This window comes from Aulonocara stuartgranti, assembly GCF_965226115.1.
Source record: "Aulonocara stuartgranti genome assembly, chromosome: 18".
Classification (NCBI taxonomy): Eukaryota; Metazoa; Chordata; class Actinopteri; order Cichliformes; family Cichlidae; genus Aulonocara; species Aulonocara stuartgranti.
Window position 1 is genome coordinate 26,238,732 of NC_138954.1, and position 16,738 is coordinate 26,255,469.

The 16,738-nt window shown below is 40.7% G+C and overlaps 1 protein-coding gene across 5 annotated transcripts in view; it reads left to right on the plus strand.

Moving 5' to 3' along the window:
• Positions 1–16,738, plus strand: part of LOC309694360 (low-density lipoprotein receptor-related protein 8-like) — an 85,223-nt gene that overhangs the window by 60,911 nt on the left and 7,574 nt on the right. For 2 of the 5 annotated variants that reach the window (XM_082514391.1, XM_082514393.1), the window contains exons 8-17: positions 1,422–1,541; positions 2,066–2,191; positions 5,552–5,723; positions 7,395–7,622; positions 9,335–9,453; positions 9,903–10,042; positions 12,751–12,892; positions 13,644–13,796; positions 14,975–15,247; positions 16,125–16,193. In XM_082514391.1, coding sequence (XP_082370517.1) covers positions 1,422–1,541; positions 2,066–2,191; positions 5,552–5,723; positions 7,395–7,622; positions 9,335–9,453; positions 9,903–10,042; positions 12,751–12,892; positions 13,644–13,796; positions 14,975–15,247; positions 16,125–16,193 — 1,542 coding nt within the window. The remainder of the gene's footprint in view (positions 1–1,421; positions 1,542–2,065; positions 2,192–5,551; positions 5,724–7,394; positions 7,623–9,334; positions 9,454–9,902; positions 10,043–12,750; positions 12,893–13,643; positions 13,797–14,974; positions 15,248–16,124; positions 16,194–16,738) is intronic. The other 3 variants (XM_082514394.1, XM_082514395.1, XM_082514392.1) reach the window with 2 other exon arrangements.

Genomic DNA, 16,738 nt, shown 5'->3' on the forward strand with positions numbered 1-16,738 from the left:
TAGAAAAGTATGCAATTTAACACTGCAAGTGCCCTCTCACAATGAAATTCTTTGCAAAGCCCACATACTGGATTATAAGACTAGGCAATATTCCAGGAACTCGAGGGCTGTTTTAGGGCAGCTCAGGCCTTTGTGTGTGTTGTGTGTGTGCTGCAGGAACTGTCCCTGTAGGAGTTCTTTCAGGGTCGTTTTTAGGGGATGGAAAATGCTTGCAGCCAGGTAGATTCCTCTGCACTGCTAGGGAGGCTCAACACTGAGTGTGTCATTATAAAACTGAACACAAAACATTACATTACGTTTTTTTGCACAATAACATACACGCTAATCACACTGGCTCACTCAAAGGAAAGCACTACGGCTTCATTTTGAAACCAGTGATTGTCTATGTGGGGAGTTTGCTGTGGCTCTTCTTTCACTGACTCATGACATAAAGCTACCTGGCTGGAGTGAAATGTGTAGACTGGGCAACAAACTGTTGGCAGATTTAAGATTGTAGTTTTCCTTTGTAGATTGTGGAGCCTCACTTTATTCTGAAAAACTCTGCACTGTTTAAATGTTTTTCTTTTATCTTAGCTTTTACTGAGTTAAGCTTCCATTTAAGATGCGCTCAGTTAACAGATTTTTATCAAATCTAGCATGAATAAAAGAGCTATATAAATAATTAATGTATGTTCAGCAGTCAAATGATACAAAACTGCTACCTGCAGATTTATTCAATAAATTTCTAGACGAGGTTAAGTACCTGAACCTGAAGTGTCAGTCAGTGATGTTTGCTTTCTTCTTGCTATGAGGTTAAAATATTTTATGCTTCACAATTACGTCTAACTACTTCTGTCTAATTTACTGTGTGCCCACCTTGTCTGTGCCAGCTGCTTTGACCTAGTTTTAAAAGAGAGCGTGTTGTTTGTTGTGTTTTCACATTTTATTTTTCAGCTTCTGTCATTTTTAGGATCCTGCCGATGCAGGCAGCGCACCTGTTTAATTTAGATGTGCTCCCTCCCTCCTGTGATAGACCCTTGTGGGACGTCTTAAAATCCCAGTTCACAGCTTTAATCCCCTCTTCACACATATTTCACATCCCTGCAGATGGACCTGATTCTCAAGCTTTATAAGCCTGCCGTGTGTGATGCCTGCGTGTCGCTTTGATTCCTCTTCTGCTTTTGAGAACATCTGATAAGAATTCAAAAAAGATGGAAAAGAGTCGAGTACAGAAGCTGAGATATCATAGAGATTACTGCCACCCGTGTGCCACACATACTTATTTATCTTTTAAAAACATGACAAGTCATTATGCTACAGGGTAATAGTTGAGCAGGAAAAGTCCTTTCCTAAATGAGATGAGAAACTATGACCTACTGCCTGACCTTCCTCTTAAATGAACAGCTGCTTTTGACACCTGTCTCCTTTTCTTTGTCTTCTAGGACTGAATGAGTGTATGATCAATAATGGCGGGTGCTCCCATGTCTGCGTGGACCGACCAATTGGCTTTGAGTGTCGGTGCCCTACCGGCTACCGGCTGCTAGACAAAAAGACTTGTGGAGGTAAATAGAGAAATATAAAGTGTTTTTCAGAAACAGAGTGGCAGGCTGGCTGCTGACCAAGCCAGTATAAATCTGTTTGTGCATTTGTGTAGTGTACCGCTTTGGGCAGCTTGCAGCTCTCATGCTGTCCATCTCTGTTCCCTGCCCATCGCTCCCACAGGGGAGGTTGTGCAGTCTTACTCCTGTCACACATGCTTATAGTATGTCCTTCACACCCTTCCTATCATTTTAGCAGCTCGCCATCACACCCAGAGAAGAATCAGGTCAAAAGACGTCAGCAGGGATCCACCCTGCCTCCCTGTTGACTCCTTTCTTCCCTAAAACTGCAAAAATTCCAGCCATAAAATGTACATTTTTACCTCCCTGTTGTAGTCATGTCATTGAAAAGAATTTCTATATTTACATTTCCTGAATTTAGTTTCCACTCCCATCTGTCACAGCTCACAAGGGATTATTAGTGATTTGCTGTCACTGTCTGACTGTTTTTGTCTCTCAGCTGATTGATAATCCTCTCATCCCTATAGATATCGATGAGTGTGAGAACCCGGATGCCTGTAGCCAGATCTGCATAAACTACAAAGGGGATTTTAAATGCGAGTGCTACGAAGGATACGAGATGGACCCGGTCACTAAGACCTGCAAAGCAGAAGGTGAGTTACAGTAAGAAAAGAGGAATTAAGTTAACCCTGTCTATTTGAACCTGTGCCTCAGGTAAACAGCACATTTTCTCAGATACTGAAATGCGTCAACACTGCACCGCACTCTCTTCTGTACTACATTGTTAACCCCTCCTCTTGTCATAACCAGGAAACATCTTTTAACTGTTATATTCTTATTATTTCTCTGCAGGTGTTTGTGCACTTGACATAACATACACATAAAACAAAAATCACATCACCAAGGCAACCGCTCTGTTTTTCTCAGACCGAATTTGTCATCTGGGTCCTGTCCCATTAGACCGCTTCACGAGTGACAGACTGATGTTTAGCGATGCTGAACACTTATAATTAGGTATAGCAACTCTTCAGGGGTACCTGGCTGAGTCACGGTGGAGGCTAATTACACCAATTTAATCCAGCCTCCCGCTCAGCTTGTTGATAACAGTTGTTTGACTAGTGGAGAACAAAGTCAGCTGATGTCTTTTGACCTCCAACTATGGCTCAAAGCTGTTAGCAAGAGGATTGCATGCAGAGGCCATTTTATGTTTACACTTCATTTCCCTGCAGGGTTTTATTATTTAATTGGCAGGAAAGAGCCAGTCAAATGAAATGTGTTGGTTCTGTCCCTGTGGCTGTCAAATGCTGCTATTTAATTTTCCTCAATTAAGCTAAGCTAATATCAAAGCTCAGCATTTGCATGTGTGTGTTTGCGTGTGTGTCGTGTCTGCCCACTTGCCTCTGTTAACGCTTGTGTACTTTTCTCTGCATGGCTGCCCAGTGCGTTAGCTATCAGTTTATCATTGCCATGAGAGAAGTGTTTCTGGCTGTGTGTCAGAAGCCAAATTGCAGCAAATGCAGCAGTTGAGTCACTTGGTTTTGAGGCAATGAAAATGACGTCTGGCTGTGACAGCCCATGAACCCAGCAGGGGAGAATTTTCCCCTTTAGAGGGGTTGGAAATGCTGTCATTGTAATCGCTATTTTTTTGAGAACGCTTGGTCCTAAACGTCACTGTCATGATTCAGAGTTTAGGCTGGAAGACGGAGGAAAGGGCAAAAAGAGAAGACGTGCGGGACTGCGATACTACAATGAGGCTACAACACAGACTGTCAAAAGGGAAACTGAGGCAAGCGAGCCATTAATGAGAGAATTTCATATCTGCCCCAAGAGATAATTGCCTGCAGCTGCCATCCTATTACCATGCAGTGTCACAAAGAGATTGGCTCAGTATAGATGTTACTAGACAAAAGGTGGGCTTTAGTTATAGCCAGGCAGATAAAACCATCCCTACAGGCGCGTTTTGTTAGTCTTTTTTACCCACTCGACTTTTCCTGGCCAGAATTATGAGGAAATAGTTTAAGACCTCTGTTTATATATGGTTCTGATTTAAGTGCATCCTGGGTGACCTTATCCAAAACAGACAGCTCGAAAAATAGGTGTGAAAATAAACAAGGACACTCTCAGAGGAAGTGCGAAAACCAGTGCATGATAATAGCTAATAACAAATTTACCAATCACAGTGTGTACTTCAGATGAAAGCAAGAAATCTTTTATCTCCTTGAATAACAAAATTACTTCATAGCGTCCTGCAAGAGTTATCCACATAGCGGGCTACATTAATACATTCCAGAGGACAGGTGAATTGTAAATGATCTGGAGCTTTCTATAGCACCATATCCAGGTTAACATGAAATGTGTGATGCGAGCCATGAGGTCACACATTTTCACCAGCACATCTTGTTCTAGGAATTTGCTTTCTGACTAAAGACTCGACTAATCAGGCTCAGCTGTGATTTGTGTTTGGTCCTGATTAGCATGGTAGCAGGGTACACTAAGATGTGAGCATTAAATATTGCACCCTCCAACCACTCAAACATATATATTAAATTACAAACATTTTGCATTTACCTAATGGACTCATTGCTTTTGTTGTGCTTACTAGTTGTGCTTACACGAATAGCCAAACCTCAAAGGCCCATTCTGAGCAACCTTGATGAAATTAACATCCAGCTTGAAGCCTGACCAACTGCTGACATCTCTGTAGACATTTTTTGTCTTGTTAGTAGCGGTCACACTTTCTGTGCTGATGAAATCAAATAACCCTGGGAATAGAAAATGTAATAACTAGTGATTACGTTAAATGCTTTGAGATGCATTCCAGATAAGATCTGCATCTCTCAGCTGTGCATGTAATTAATATTTATATAAAATGCAGGTGTACATGGCAAGGTATTTGGAAGTGAAGCCTATCATTATTCTGTTGCATATGAGTAAAATTCACTGAGTAGCAGATTGTTATTTTTCTATATTTGCAAGCCTGGAAAAGGGTAAGAATATATCTTATTCAAATTAGTGTATGTTTGCCTATGTCTGTTTTGTTGCATTGCCGGTGCAAAAGCCGTCAGCTTGCTGTTTAAAGAGGTGCAGCCAGATGCAAAGGTAACTCTGATATATATTTATATTTGCAAGGCGAAGATAATAAGGAGTGTACAACTTAATGATGTACAACACACTGATCAATACACCAACTATTCAGCTGTTTTTAATGAACAATTATTGTGCCTTCACTCTTGTTAGAAGAGAATATTGAGTAGTATCGTGCAAACTTGATGCTGTTTATCTTTGTGAAAAAAGATTATATTTAGAGTATTGACTTTAGTCTCTCCAGCATCACATTATGTTCCAGTGCTTTTAACACTGCGGTGAAGCCGGATTGTTATTACTGTAGAGCAATGTCTAAATCATTCCCTGACATGCAGCATTTCCCATCTGGGTCAGCAGTTCTCAAGTCCAAGTGCATTTTGATGCTGTGCTGAACACACTGTCCAGCTTATTGTTGTTTTATTGTTGTCTTCTTCTTCTTCTTCTTCACATCTTTCCCCTTTGTGGGTTAAATTATTGACACAAGAGCACAGCCACTGCTTCTTCCAGTCCAGACGATATACTTTTCCCACTGGATAAAGGTTAAGTTGATTTAAAGCAGTGCACTTGCTGTCTAATCTGAAGCATATTAATGTTGATGTGTGCATAGATGATCTGTGGAGCACCAGGACGAGAGCAGTTTTCTAATAAGATATACCCGCTTTGGCCCCTCTTCTCGCCTAAACTGTCAAAGCTGATTCGCTTGAGCATTACTGAAGCAAATCCCAACTCTAATGTATTCCTCACACCTACAATGTATTCATCCTCATAAGCCCATTTTAGAAATTGCCTCCTATTGAGAAGTTGAACTTTTTTTTGCTTTTTTTTGCTTTATTTTGCTGATCCATATTCTGACCCTGACTCCGGGCCTGTGTTGTTTGTGCCTGCTTGCACAAAAACACACCCTGAAATGTTCGTTTCTTCGCGTGCAGGTAAAAGCCCTTACCTACTGTTCACCAACCGACATGAGATCCGACGCATTGACTTAGTGAAGAGGGACTACAGTCAGGTGGTATCCACACAGAAGAACGCTGTGGCTCTGGACCTGGATGTGGCAAACAACCGTGTTTTCTGGTGTGATCGATTTCACCGGAAAATCTACAGGTAAAAAAATAGTTTTTGAGTTTCTAAATCTTTAAATAATTTGTGAAAACAATTGTATTTAGGATTTACATAACACTGCTGACAAACTGCAGCATAAACAATAGATTCCTCACAGCTTGGACAAATGTTTATTTATCTTCTAAGCAATTTTTACATTTTTCACTATGCCTCATTTAATCAAAACGCCTGCATTGTCAGCGACTAGACAAATATATTTGAAATATGAAGACGTACCAGAGGCATTATAAGAAAGAGACACGGCGCTGAACAAAGCCAGTGATGCAAGGAACATTTTCGGGGGAGAAGAACTTTTTGACAAAGTTTTGTGGCAAAGTCTTTATAAGGTTTTTGTCAGATTTGACTGGGAATTCTTTACATGCAATTTATATGTCTGCACAACCTTTGAAATGAAAGGTAATCAAGCTTTGAACTGACTGCCTAAAAACAGCTTCTTCAGAATGCCTCGCTTGCTTCTGGAAGGATTTTGACTTGTTTTTTTTCTGCTAAAAATCATCAATATTTCTAAATATGAACCACTCAAAGATGTTTTACTTTCATCTATTTGCACTCCACCTGTGGTTTTCAAATGTCTGATTTTTAAAAGAACTGTGCTTTAATTATATTTTGAAACACGATTTCATAAATCCTGCACCGATGCACACTGATGAAATTTCCCTGTATGTGATGTAGTTAGATCTTCTCCTTTATGCTTTTGATGTTTTTTGGGTTCAATCAGCTTAGCCGATGGCTCAGACCTGCTATTATTTTAGATGAATTTCACCCTTCCTTTTGTTATCCCAACTACGTTTTCTCCCCAGAGTGTCTTCTAATTGGAGCACTGTGTTCTCTTTATAAAATTGATGTTAAGAGGAAAAAAATCTCTGGGGAAACTAAAATTGAAATTCCTGTTTGGGAGCACAGCTCCCTTGCCCTCGCCTCACACCTCTGCTGGGGGTCAAATCATTAGTGAGCAGGGCAAACCCTGAGTGAGGCCTTGTCTATTCTGATAAGTGGTCCATCTAAGAAGGATGCTAACCCCAGGATGAACCTGAACACTGCCCAAGGCTGTAGCTCCCATATCAGCCCCATTCTTTGTTCTGCAGTCTCTTCACTTCAGAGGAAGAATGGAGAATTGCTCTTCGTCATATATTATCTGTTGGGGTGTGTCCCGTTTGTGTTATTATCACTTTATGTCCGCTTATATTTTGTCAAATGAATGTGCCAAAAGACTTAACTTGCATAACAAAGAAGAACATGCCAGCTATATAACTGTGTCATTCACTTATTGATTGATTGATTGATTGCTAATGCTAGATTTACTCTTGTGATTGGAGTTTTTCTTCTTCAGTTGGAGTTTAATCAGTACTAAATTATTTTTTAAACAAGCAGGTAAAATTCTTTGGCTCTGAGTGCAGTCACTAAAAATCAATATTTTATAGTAATAAATCTTCTGGTAGGGCGCCACATGATAAGACGGATTGTGTATACATCCTCATTATCACAAAATAGTGCCCTGCAGGCAGCCAACCAGGCTCTGCCTCACAATCTTTCTGTACATCGATTTTGTAATAATGGCTGGCTTGATGTAGATTATCCCTTACATATTCTCATCCCCTCAAAACTCTCCCTCATTCTCTCCTTCCGCATTCCCGCCTCCTGCTCCACCCGCAGTGCCTTCATCCACGAGGCCAGTGACCCCTCCCAGCAGGTGCCACTGGTAGAATCATCTCTGCAGACCCCTGTAGGACTGGCTGTGGACTGGCTCCAACACAACCTGTACTGGACCGACTCAGGGGACAAATCCATCTCCGTGGCCTCGGTGGACGGCACCAAAAGACGTGTCCTCATCAGCACTGACCTGAGCGAACCCCGAGCCATAGCACTGGATCCGCACCATGGGTAAGGAAGTGGAGATGTATGCATACAACACCAGACATCTGCACTGTTAGTACCAAGTATTAAAGAAACTGAAAGACAAGATCCATAATTATCACGGTTTATGCATTTTAAAAAAGTATGCTAATTGCTGAGCTTCATGCTGTGAATTTACATAACACTTAGCATATCAGCACATAATAAGGTCGAACTGAGTTCACATAGGATGCCCTCCCATCTAGTTCTATACTATACTTTTTGTCCTCTTTCATAATTTTAAACATGATGGTGGCGTTAACCTTAAACAGAGATATGTTTAGCAATTTCTTCTGGGTCCACGTCTAATGATAAATATTCAGTATGAGAACACTTGTTGTATATGAGAATCCAGAGTATCGAGACTCTGACCCATTTAACATCCTGATAGTTTTTGACAGCCTGAGGAGCTTTATGAAATGGTGCCAGGCTGTGATTCTGCAGCTTTTGTGTTTTGGTTATACAAATGCAGATTAAAAAAAAAAATCAGCCACAAAGTAAACATAAATAGACACACAAAGGTGCTTTGGTGAGGCAGGCACACACACACCACAGAAATGCTTTACACTGAATAACAGTTTGGACAAAATTGTCTTAATGCCAGTAATAAACATTTACATAGAAGTGAATGTAAATTACTGTGTCTTCACTGCTTTGATTGCTCGCTCATATCGCCAAATAACCATTCAAAGTGTGCTGAAGTCATACCAGATAACAGTTTTTAAATTTGGTGGTTAACAATGTTGGGATTTGGCTCAATGTAAATCACAGCCATGGCAATCCAAATGAAAGCAGAGTGCTCACAGACGTTAATGGTGTAAGCGATTACAACCACTGCTCAGCTTCTAGTCATGACAAAATGGTCCTGTTTGTCCTGCATACCAAGGTGAGGGATCTAATAACCATATTTTCAAACCGCAATCACATACTCCATCAGCGAGGACAAAGGCTGCAAACAGTAATGCTGTCAACTTGTCAAACTTGTCCTTTGTGTCAGAGGCCCATGCTGTAGCTGCTCCAATCCTAATATGCTGTTACATGTACGTTTACAATTACACTTACACTGTAAGCTGGTATTAGAGCAGATGGGAGATAGTGAAATATTTGTACGAGACGTAACACTAATATTGGTGGTCTTTTGACTTGTATTGTAGTTTTGTGGTGCTGAAAGGACAGCTCCGAAATGTGCACTTGTCAGAGATCTTTTACAAGAATTCCCTACAGCACTCTTTGTTGTAGAAATGTCTCCCTTTCTCTGCCCTTCTCTTCCAAAAAATCACTTCCACAAATCTTGGATGGCATTACCTTTGCTTTTGCATAGCCTGTAGTGGGGGAAAAAGACATTTGTGTGCCCTAGTTTTGCAGTCTTATGTATATCTGATTGTTTTAGGCTGCATATTGCTTATGCAACTTTAGGCAGCTTTTTTTTCATCTTTCCAGGACAAATATTTTGGTGCAGCTCTCATATTGTTATTATTATTACTATTCTTATTATTCGGTTAGTAAAGGAGCCTACTTATGCTGGGTAGAACTGAAACAGCAAAGTAAAAAAAAGCAAAAGAGGAGAGCTAAATTAAAGTAGTGGACAGTGACAGTGATGGCTTACTGCCGAACCACTTAGCAGAACAATGCCGTGGGACTAATAACTGCTAAAACCCTAACTGGATAATAACACAATGACTTTGGTGTCTTTGTTCCAGCTTTATGTACTGGTCAGACTGGGGCACGCGAGCCAAAATAGAGAAGGCCGGTATGAATGGAGTGGACCGACAGGTGCTGGTGGCTGATAACATTGAGTGGCCCAACGGCATCACACTGGGTGAGGGGAGAACAGCTGTTCTTCATTATATCGTGCACAGTGCTATATTTTACCCTTTTTCCTCAACAGCTGTTGTGAATGTGCCTGAAGCGCAGACCTGAAAGGAGCCGATGCATTCAATCAGCTCATTTTTGATAAAAGGTCAAAAGTAATTGAAATAGCACAAGTTAATGTTTAACGATAATGGAAAGAAGTAGTTTTACAAAGTTATCATGGCCGCTTCGGAATGATATTGAAAATGTTTCAGGTGTTATAGATCAACACAGTAAAACTTGCTGTTGTGTAATGGTGAGAATCTGACATTTCTAAAGTAATCGATATCACCTAAAGGGATTTGCTGGTCAGAGTGCGAGAGTGCTTACCGCAAGGACAATCAATTTCCACTCAGCTCGGGAAATTCCTATCTACATGTTTGTGTGTTTGTCTGTGTGCATGTTTGCACTCCGCAGATGTGGCCAACCGCCGTCTGTACTGGGTGGATTCCAAACTACACCTCATAGCCAGCGTGGACCTGAACGGAGCTCACCGCAGGACGCATATGTCGTCCGTGGAGAGACTGGGGCACCCTTACGCCCTGGCTGTTTTTGAGGTTTGTGTTTACTCCTTTTATTCCATTGCCTCATTTTGTAGAACTCAGCATAGATTTTCAGGGATTTTGGGCAGTTGTCCATGATATCACTCAGCCTCCCACATCTCATCATATCTACATCTCTCTCATTAGCCTCAATGGGGGCCTGCAGAGGCACAGGGAGCCCAAACGTAATGACTGTTGAATTCAATTTATTTCATGCTCAGTCAGTGGGTGTCCTTGTGTGTGTTCTGTTTGTTTTTCCCTCATGGGACTGATTGGTTGAGCATACTAAACAGAAACAGCTAAGAGAAGGGAGCAGTCAAAAGCAACACACACATACAGACACACACTTGAGCTTTTGGTTGTCAGCCAGTTTCCCTCTGTGCATGTTATGTCAGGGCCTTTAGAAACCTTCAGTCTGGACTGGTGCCAAGCAGTCCTACACATCCGTGCCAGTGTGCAAACGTGCTTTTGCTTGCAAACTCCTGTTACAGGAACATCCTTTAAAATCAGCCTCCCTAGGGGAGACCACAGGCAGAGGTTTCCTTCAGAAGCAGACCAAACTTACAGGCGTGGATCTTTGAAACTATCCGCTTTGGTGTATATAATATAATTATATTTGTGACCTAGAGAGCAAATAGAGGTGTTATTTTTAAAATGTGCCTGAAGTTGTCCTAAATGTAAAATAAGTTCAGTATAAAAGTATAATGAAGCTTGTAAAGTTCAGTCATTTACTAAATTGGATTATGACTACATTCTGCCACTTCTATGTAATAAATATTTTTATAATATTTTTAAAAATGTTAAATTCCTCTACATGTTCGCACAGTTTACCATTTAATAAGTGTAGCATAACCTTGAGGATTTTCTACTGCATTCTGTGCTGTAAGTCCGGCCTGTGCCAGCGCTGTAGAGAGCGCTCAGAGAAATGATGATAAATTCCCTCTGCTGTAACACATAATCGATCGGGAAGTCTCTGCTCTCTGCCCTGTTGTGACTACAAGGTGACCTTCTTGTTCAGCAAGTTGGACATACACCAGTTCAGTGTTATTGAGTGGGTCTTGTTGTATTGTACATCACATTACAGTACCATCTCTTTCTGACTCAGTGACTGACTCAACGCAAGCACACACGTACACACTCGAGTGTAGCGAGGCCTGTTGTCTCGGCACTCGCTGAGGATTAGCCTGTGGTTTCTAAGGCAACTGTAAAAAACATGTCACTTCCTATCTAAGACTCTTTTTTTTAAAACTGTTGATGAGGTTAACTAGGGAAAGAAAGCAAAAAGTTTATTAATAAAAAACCAGCAGGGTTAAAACTTCAGCCTGTGCTGCTGTTTTGTGATCTATATTAAATGGGTTTTAATTATTTAAAGCCTCGTGCTGCTGAAAATACATCCCAGAATGTTGCAACATTTTAAAAATCAAATAATTGATTTGATTTTCTTATATAAAAAGACATCATTGTTTATTGTTGCACTGCTGCTCCATGAATAGCAACCTCCTATTTACAATTAAACTCCTTTGCATTTCCTCCATCATCTTAATGATCACATTAAAAGCCAATTAAACATGCTCGCTCTTCTGCAGAAGCTAATGGGTTAGACGATGTCTGTCAACAAATACTTCCAAGTGCATATTTCCCTTTCCCTAATTTTCTCTTTATTTCTTCTTCTGAAATAAGTTGGACTGGTATCATCAGACAAGTACTGACAGCATTTAGCCGTCCAGAGTGACAAGCTAAGGGCAGCTTGTGTCCTTTTTCTTGGTCACTTTTTCTTTTCAGACCCCTTTTCATGATATAGTCACACTAAGGAAAACAGTGGTTGGGAACAACTGTACAACCAAAACTATTACTAAACGAAATGCTTGCTTCGAAGACAGGGACCAGGTCTGGAGCCAATTGCAACGTGAAAAGTCTGCAACAGTAGGAGACATCTGACTCTGTTTGCATAAACCTAATGACGACAACGAAAGCTACACACTGAAAATCAAGTGGAAGAGAGAAAAGCCTAAACAATTAAACATAATGTTAAATAATTAACGCTGTTAGTCTAACCTGAACTGTGGAAGAGAAACACTTTGGTCACTGAATTTCCACTAGTGTCACATTGTTTCTTTTGTTTACGTTAATGTTTAACATTAGTTGCCTGTTGTGTCCAGCTCTGCTAGCTGTGATGTTAGCATGCTGACTGTCAAAACCGTGACAGCAACAGTCGACTTGTTGACGTAGCTTAAAGGGGCCCCTTTTGAATTGTTGCCTTCGGCTCCAACAGACTCTAGAAACACCACTGATTACATTCAGTCTATTTGTAAATTGGTAGAAGTCGCAAATCTGTTGGTGTCTGTTGGAAATCCGTTCCATCTCTATCCAATGAACATCAAACAGAAATCACTTTAACTGTTTACATTCAGAGTCCAAGGAAAACCTCACAGATTTTAAACAGAATTGTTGCTGCATGTAGTTGTTGCAGGACGGTGATTTAACTGCAGCGCAGATTCTGCAGTTTATTTCTGATACAACACTCTGACTTCAGGGATCTGATGACACGGTTCACCAATCAGATACCACTGTTAAAATAACAAACTGCGTTCTTCACTCTGAGGATAAAATAAAATTCAACAATACTTTTTACAATATGAGACAGCTTTTAAATATATGAGTCAAACTTTACAAGACTCTAACAAACTAGTTCTGACCTGTCGTGTTTTTCTCCTGTGTCTTAGGATCGTATTTACTGGACAGACAGAGACAAAGCAGCAGTCTTCATGGCCAACAGGCTGACCGGGGAAGACATCCATGCCCTTGCTGAAAACCTAAATGACCCCCATGACATTGTGGTCTTCCACCAGCTTCGACAGCCACAAGGTGTGTGTGTTTGTGTGATTGAGGCACTTGCATGTGTCCTTAGGCATTTCCAACAACAGTTTCATCCCCTGCCTTTGATTATGTGAGCTGAGTTTCACCTCTTCTGCATGTCCATATCATCCTAGGCGCATGTATAAGTAATAGTGAGCCCTGTGATTGTAGTAGAGCGAGTAAAGCAGCCGTACATTCACGCTGTGTTCAAACTCTGCCTTCAACTCAGTTTCCTCTAATGGGACAATCCAGATCCAAACTGAACTGAACAGAGCACTTAATCATGAATGTGATATGTGTGTGTTTTTTCCTTGCATGTCACTTTCCATATCTGTCTCTGTCATTCTCTCTTACTTCCCAGTGCATTGTCTGTGCCCATTTATATTTTATCTTTCACTGAATTTCATCACCATTTTTTCCAGTTTGATCTTCATACACCTTTGTCATTGTTTTTGTTAAGAAATGAGACTCTGGGATGAACACAGTGGACATGTACCTGACAGAGTAGCACAACTGGTCACATTTCTGTATGTTACCAGATTTTATTCTTTGCATGTTTCTGGAGCCTTTGTTTACATAAAGTAATTAACTTTGTTTAAAGGGAATTCAGCAGTGCCCACAGTGGGGAACAATAAAGTACGACCACTGTGCCTTCCCGGCTGTGTTATCTCCTCACATTGCATTAATGTTAATCTTATTTATATAACCACAGCCGTGTAATTCTCCCTGTCTCCGTCTTTCTTTCTCTTACTGTCTCCAGGCCCAGACAGCTGTAATCTGGGCAGCGTAGCCAATGGAGGTTGTGAGTATTTGTGTCTTAAGGCTCCACAGATCACTGAACACTCCCCCAAATACACCTGCGCCTGCCCCGATGGACAGGACCTGGGGCCTGAGATGAGAGGCTGTGTGCCAGGTGAGGCTGGGTGGTAATGGAGTGTTTAATGATCAATAACACCTAAGGGGGCTTTTTGTATGCTGTGTTTACTGTGGAGATAATTGGATCCTGCTTCTCATGAGGAATGCACCAGTATGTTTTTATCAGAAAATTTTTATATGCACCTATATCTTTATTAACATTTTAAAAAACATCAACAATACAACAAATTAAAATAAAACAAACCAAAAACAGCTTTTCTTATTGTACATCGTACACCCACATCCAAACAATCTGTTAAGCATAAAACCAATGCTCTTTTGCTGTTGTTTATCTGTCCTTCCTTCCACAAATCACAAGAATCACAGCTCTTGCCACATTTTGGTCAGAATTTCATCAAAACTTACACACAGTGTGAAGGTGAAGACTTAAAGTTCAAGGTCATATTTGTAGTTTTACGTCCAACATCCGTGAATTGTTATGGATCGTGAGCCTAATGAGCTACAGCGATATTAAGGTTCTGCTTTAGAAAAAAGTGCAAATAAATAAATAACCTAAATATTTAAATGTAAGCAATAAATCTGTAAAATTACTTTTACTTGTACTTGTACAAGTTACTTGTACTTTACTTGTTAATTCACCGAATGTTTTTTTTTTTGTAAATTTATAGTACATTCTTCTTATATTGGATATTGAAAAAAAATGGAACTTTTCTGTCTGTTAACTGTTTAACACAAAGTTAGTTACATACTGTAGTTATGTTAGTGTAGTGTGTATGGCAGGTCTTTATTAGTAGGAAATGCTGTAAAAAGTATGAAAATAAAGGTAAAAGTGCAAAATTTATGCCCCTTTAACATTTTCCAAAGCCATCCACTCGACCCGATTGTGGTCTTTTCTGGGTCAATTCTGGCCTGCGGACCTTATGTTTGAATTCTCCTAATGTAAATTGATATATGTCACATATACTGTGTTAATAGTAACACAGTATCTATTTGGCTGATTGTATTTTTGTTGAATTTATGTTAGGTAAATGTTGATTTTTAGTTTGCTTAATGATTGAATATGTTCTATAAGGGATCTTGCAGCATCATTCTATGAAGATTTTAATCATAAAGTGATGACTGTTGTGGTCCTTCCTGTCTTTTTCAAACACTTTAAGACATTTACACTCATTTCTTGAGCTGAAAGCTTTCGCTCTGCTATGACTTTGCCTGCAGCAGCGCCAAGAGATGACATGACAGCAACATCTTCACCCCCCACTGAATTTACTCCGGGCACTGGAGCGACAGAGGGAACAGGAGGAGTGTCACAGGCAGATGCAATCCCTCGCTTGACCACAGCTCCATCTGGCTCCCCTGAGCCTCTCACACCCCTCAGCACACTCAAGCCTATGTCCTCGCAGGAATCGAAGGCGTTGGGCTCCCACTCCACTGCCACTACTATGATTCTCTCCACCACACCTGCAGGAGACAGCAGCGTCTCACAACACTGTAAGTGGGCTGTGAATTGTAAATTGTGTTTATCAGTTCTGAGTCTGAAGAAAAAAAGATATATGATGATATGTGACAGAAACCATTAGTCTTACATTCAGAATTGAGGATATGTCAGGTGCTCCAAACCTTTGTAATTAACATCTCTCACATGTCCACCGAGGGTCCTCTGCATGATTTGGAAAAAAATCAGGCACAGTCCTCTGACAAAGCGCCACTTTCACCTGAGCGGCCTCATCTCCTACCAAATACCACATCTGATGGTTTCATTCATGCTCATAATGTAGCTAACAATCTCACCCTCGCTGTAATGATGGCATTAAAGTGACGTATCTACAAGCCCCAGCAGCCAGTCATCTGGCTTTAAGAGCAGTAATGGATGGCTGTTTCTCACCTTGAAACTGTCATTGTTCCCGCCATAAATTGAGCTCTGCGTAGGCGGTAGTGTATTGGGTCTCTTTAAGGGAATATATGCAACCATGAAAGTGTGCATTAATAAGCGTATTAGTAACTATGTTGCATGAAAATGAACGATAGAGTCACAATGGTGTCTAATGGAGCCCAGATGGATGGAGTGTAGAAGGTCAAGGTTGCATTGAGGGAAAATTTGAACTTTTTCCATCTTCTTTCCCCTCATTTCTCTTTGCAACACACTCACATCTGTGCACGCATGATCACTCATTCCCCACCTCGTGGTCTTTATTGCCCCTCTTTTTCCGCCACCTCGTCCTTCCTGACTGCACCGCTTATCTTTCACTCTATTTCTCACACTTTTTTTTTTCCTCGTGCACGCTTTCTCACTTTTATCCTTTCTTGCTCCTCCATCTTTTCCTCCTGTCGCTCTAACACCTCTCACTTGCTTCATCTCTCCCTGCAGCTGGAAGTGAGCATTTCCTCCTGGGTGAGAACCTCACTGTGGCTGTTTTGGGAGTGGTCATCCCCATCGGTAAGTTAGCTGCAGCTCCCCTTGTCTGTTTTTGTCTGTCCATGATAAAGGCTGCTGTCTCAGTGCTGCCTATGGCCAATGTTTGTAGCCCATCCACACTGACCTTGCTGTGGCAAGGCGAGAGAAGCCTGGCCTACAGGTCTCCCCCACTGAGGTTTCTCAGGAGTCATTTTCTGTGTGTCTGACATTGCTGCCACACTGCATTATTCACTTCACACCATGTTGTGTTGGGTTCAGATCTTTTGTCTGAAGTTCGAGTACTTTACTTTCAGTGAAAGTAGTTTATTAATCTAAATGAACACAATCCTTTTTTTTTTTCATTCACAGCAGGTTGTTTGATGGAGAATTTGAGTCTCACAGTCTGATTTCAGACAAACCCAATTTCAAAAAACATTGAGATGATCAGTAAAATGTAAATAAAAACAGTGATGGGAATCTTACAAACCTTTATTTTATTTTCAGTTGAACATAGAAAACATATTAAACGTTTAAAAAGAGAAAATATACAATTTTAAGAAAAATATTAAACATTTTCTCAAAAAAGT